Consider the following 4,407-nt stretch of genomic DNA (forward strand, 5'->3'; position numbering starts at 1 on the left):
TTCTTTATCTGATTTTGGTGTAGATATTGCTCAATAATGCAAGTAAGTTTTTAATAGTCTCAAAGTCACAAAGTAAATTAGGTAATTTATCATTTTATAGATGAATATCACAAATAACGTCTCACAAGGCGGAATAGCTTTTGCTAGAACTATTTATTTCAAGTGAAATAAATAGACATGATTTTATCCCTACTACAAATTCCATTGACTTTAGCTTAACATTATGTTGCCCATGAAAAACATAAGATCACATTTATTCTTTGAAATTCATAAAATTAACGCAGTTTTCAAGCGCGTAGGTAGGAGCGTTTATAAGACTTTTCTCACTTTAACGACAAAAGGAGAACAAAAATCAGTGGAATATATAATATTTATTACAATAATGCCAATATATTTGTACAGTAATAAACTTGAACGTGTTAAGGCACTCAGGGTAGAAGAGTACATAAGAAAGGCGACAACTCAGATAACATGTATTGCAACATGGTGTGAGAAACTACACCGTGTCAAGAATATGCCTGTCACGTAGGACCAAAAACAAGTGATTGCATTGAATTTCTTTCCGTAGATATGCTGCGCTGAACAAATAATTACATTGTCTCGATTCAAATATAGTGCGGATTTTTTATCCGGTACACGCACGTGTTAAAAATACACGCATAGATTCTGGAGCACAGATTTGAAATGGGACATGCGCGTAGGCATTCAGGCTGGTGTAGCAAAAGAGGAAAATAACAATCGTAAATACAAGTTTTCGGGCATAATTTGTTGGGGAGAGGTGATTGGAAAGTTCGAGCGTCTCATCAGTAAACTTCGGCGAAAAAATCAACTGCAAAATGAACATAGTCATTGTAAATCTTAACCCAACTCGTCTAGGGTACAAAGAGTATGTTGCAACTTCGCAGACTATTACTTCAGGACTTTCTTTAATAAAGGATTATTCACGAGGATTCTACTGCAGTAATGCTAACGTACATCGCGATACATTTGCCGGTCGTTTAACTAGATATTTTTTTCTAACTCTGGCTTGCAACGCATAATTAATGACTGAGAAGCGTCACTACAAGTATAAGCTTGAAAACTGTATGCTTCTTCACTTGACCACTGCTTCATCTACTGAGGAGAAAAATTGATGGCGATTGAGCCAATTAGAAATCAAGATAAAATAATGTACCTCACAGATTAAGAAAAGAATTCAGATGAGGAATATCTCGATATACAAGACTGTGAGGTTTGCAGGTATAGTTACTATTTGCATAGAGGTTATTCGTAACAAAGATCGTTAAGCCACTGATATTTCGTATTAAAGTTGCGTTACTGGAATGTTTGGTCTCCATCAAATGGACACAAGAAATAAACCTATAACTAAACAAGCCGAGACATAGTCTGTTTTCAAGGACGGTCATTCTTATCATAAATAATCCTTACTTCGACGGGCCGTTCATATATGTCTTTGAGCCCATACAGCCAACTTATCAAAACGAGACCAAATGTTTTGAGCAATCAGGTAATGCGTGACTAAGACGTATTTGGCTTTAAATTAATTGAGTAAAACATAGTTAAGGTTCAAGTCATTTTAAACAACATGAAGAAATTCAAATACAAAGCACATTTTGAATTGTTTGACTCGCCTCATATATTCTACGCACTACGTATCAACTTTAAATGCATCTTCAACATTTGTCTGCCGGATATTTCCTCAAGTGAAGGAACTTTTAGATGATTTCGTAATTACTCTACCTCTGTTAAAATTCATTCATTAGCAACATCGAATAAACTAATGAGGCTAAAACATGCTCCGTGTCAAAGCTTGCGAGTGCCCTTAACATTAAAATCAACTACTAAGTACAGTAAACTCTTCCAAACGATCTCCTCAGTGAGTCCTTAGTACTTAGATAACAATATCTATTCACACGTTAGTAACTCAAAGTTCACATCAGAGATCCGTAGATTTTCCACAGCGGTACAAACGTGCCTTAGGGAAATTTTCAATCTACTTTAATACTATATATTTAACTTATAATAGATTGGAATGCTTCGACATATGAGTATATTAAAATTCACAACATTGCAGGTTAACTTAGCGGTCTCCAAAAAATACTTTCTTTGACTCGTAAGTAAACAACACTCAAAAACTCCATAGAAAATGTCATATACAGCGCACGTTTTGAATAATCTTATGGACTACAATTTGAGACTTTCCAAGAGGATGAGATCAAGATGTCTTGATGAGTCTTGAAGCGATTTCAGCGCACACTGGACAGTCGCAGAGGAATGCGACTAGATGATTCTGCAAAAAAATAATAAAGGCATTAGCAAGGAGTTTACGAAAACAATAGTAAACATGAAAAGACGATACACTACAAAATTGATAACAACTTTTGATTTTATCCATAAATGATTAATTAACTCACCGACTGGTTTAAATACAACGATGACAACTGCAATCGAAGACGCCCATATTAACCACCGAAGATGACTCTCCCGCTTTATTTGCGAAAGAGACAGACCTCTGACAATTTTTTGGGAAGTCTTCGTTGCGATTTCTGAAAATGAAAAAAATGGATCGTTAATCACGCAGTTAATAATTGAATCATATTCCGATATATATAGGCACGTAACATTAGTAGAAGAACATTTTGTTATGAAAAAAGAGCAATATAATAAATGATGATATGCTGTTTGTACAGAATTGCTTTTAATCGTTAGGTATATACGGAGGATTTTGTTGAGAAATGCAAAACCAACACTTACGATCTATTAGCAATCCTGCCAGAAGGCAATGGCGTCAAGAAGCTCGAGATCAGCATGGGTGGTAGCCGTTGCCTTATCAATATCGATTGTGGTCATTTCGGGAGTGTAACAATATGGAAGTTCGGACGCGGGAATAATAAAATTTCTTGCTTGAATTAGGGAAGGCTTGCTCTCCTCGAAACTGTGAGCGTAGACCGGAGAAATATCGGGCGCGTTGATAGCTGCCGGTGATGAACTTGGTGATTGTGACAGCGATCCTGGTGAGAAAGTTGTTCCAGGGTTCGGAGATTGTGTGGGTATGGAACTAGGCGAATAAGTGACGGTTATTGGATAAGACACGGAAGTGTTGGAGTATGGGGTGGAAGGAGGCAGCGAGAAAGATATTTGAGAGACTGGAGTTGAAGGCGTCATGATAGTAGAATATGTGTCACTTGTGGGCAGAGTAATAGTGGAGGTAAAAGATTGCGCGGGGGTGAGTTTCACATCAGCGCTGAAAATTGAAGCATCATCAGAGGACAGCGGAACTTGATTAACGTCATTTAAAGGATAAACTAATGGTGATACCGGAGAAATGTTCTCAGGGTAATAATATGACGTAAAAATACTGGCTTGCTCGGGAGCTGGGGAGTTATCATGCTGGGGAATAACAACACTCCCGGGAGTATTGAGTTGTGGTAATTGCTGCACGTACTCTTGAGGAACTTCCGATTTTACCACTGTGTTTCTAGACTGGCCAGATGAGAATTGATTTTTCTCACTCATGGTAAGCATGGCATCGTGTTCTTCAAGAAGCCTTTGTAAACTCCTTATATAATCGGTTGCTTGTTTCAAAGTCTCGACTTTACTGATTTTCTTAGCCTTAGAAGCTCCAGGTATGTGTTGGCGGAGAGTCACGAAACTGTTGTTAACTTGCTTCACTCGGTTCCTTTCTCGGGCGTTCCGGCGTCCCATGGAGCTTGACTGAGACGACTTGCTTCCTCCCGTATTCAGACGTTTGCACTTCCCGTCTTGAGCACCTAAATCAGATAATTTTCTCTTAGCGCTGCTTTTCATGGTTGTTGCACCACAAGACACTGTTCCTATGGTATTTTTCTCACTGGATGCACTCTTTAAAGGCGATGGCCTAATGGGAACAAGACGTTGTGAGCTGGTGACTGGAGCCATGGCGGCGCGCACCTCTACCACACAGCGCTGAGCAACTACTAACCAACCCGCAGCTCACGCACAGCTACTTGTACTCCTGCGGCTCACGCGCGTCTCGCGCCACTCGATCACACGTTCAATATTTATTTTCGTTGAACAATATGCAAGCGTTATTTGTCCGTCAAAGGTATCACTGATTAACACTACGCATTGAAGGTTCTTCTATTCATCGATTGTCTTATCACCAGCGTTATCTGCGAAAATTGCAATAAAAAGCGTTAAGGTTGACACACGTCCAGTGGGCGGAGTCTCGGCATTGCGGGTGGCGCGTGCCCGAATCCTCAGTGAATCCTTCACCTCTCCACCCTCAACCTCACCCCAGTACTTTCCACCCCCTTCTCAATCCCCACTCACCTTCTCCTCTCCCTCCACTCCCAAGCCCTTACGCAGGCTGCGGCAGCGACGTCTGTCTTGTTCGTGAGGGACAGGCAGCAACCACCACCACCGTCA

The 4,407-nt window shown here is 39.9% G+C and overlaps 1 protein-coding gene across 1 annotated transcript; it reads right to left on the reverse strand.

The window, feature by feature from the left end:
- Positions 1-363: 363 nt before the first annotated feature.
- Positions 364-3,942, reverse strand: LOC108683185 (achaete-scute complex protein T8). Its single transcript, XM_018172478.2, has 3 exons — positions 2,755-3,942; positions 2,415-2,546; positions 364-2,290 (listed from the first exon to the last, which is right to left on the reverse strand). The coding sequence occupies exon 1, from the start codon at positions 3,916-3,918 to the stop codon at positions 2,761-2,763; it is 1,158 nt and encodes a 385-aa protein (XP_018027967.1). The 5' UTR covers positions 3,919-3,942; the 3' UTR covers positions 364-2,290; positions 2,415-2,546; positions 2,755-2,760.
- Positions 3,943-4,407: the final 465 nt, after the last annotated feature.

Source organism: Hyalella azteca, unplaced genomic scaffold (assembly GCF_000764305.2).
Source record: "Hyalella azteca isolate HAZT.00-mixed unplaced genomic scaffold, Hazt_2.0.2 contig1557, whole genome shotgun sequence".
NCBI lineage: Eukaryota > Metazoa > Arthropoda > Malacostraca > Amphipoda > Hyalellidae > Hyalella > Hyalella azteca.

Bases quoted from the DNA above. Each gene is read 5' to 3' on its own strand.
- LOC108683185 (XM_018172478.2), bottom strand. From the start codon at position 3,918: ATGGCTCCAGTCACCAGCTCACAACGTCTTGTTCCCATTAGGCCATCG.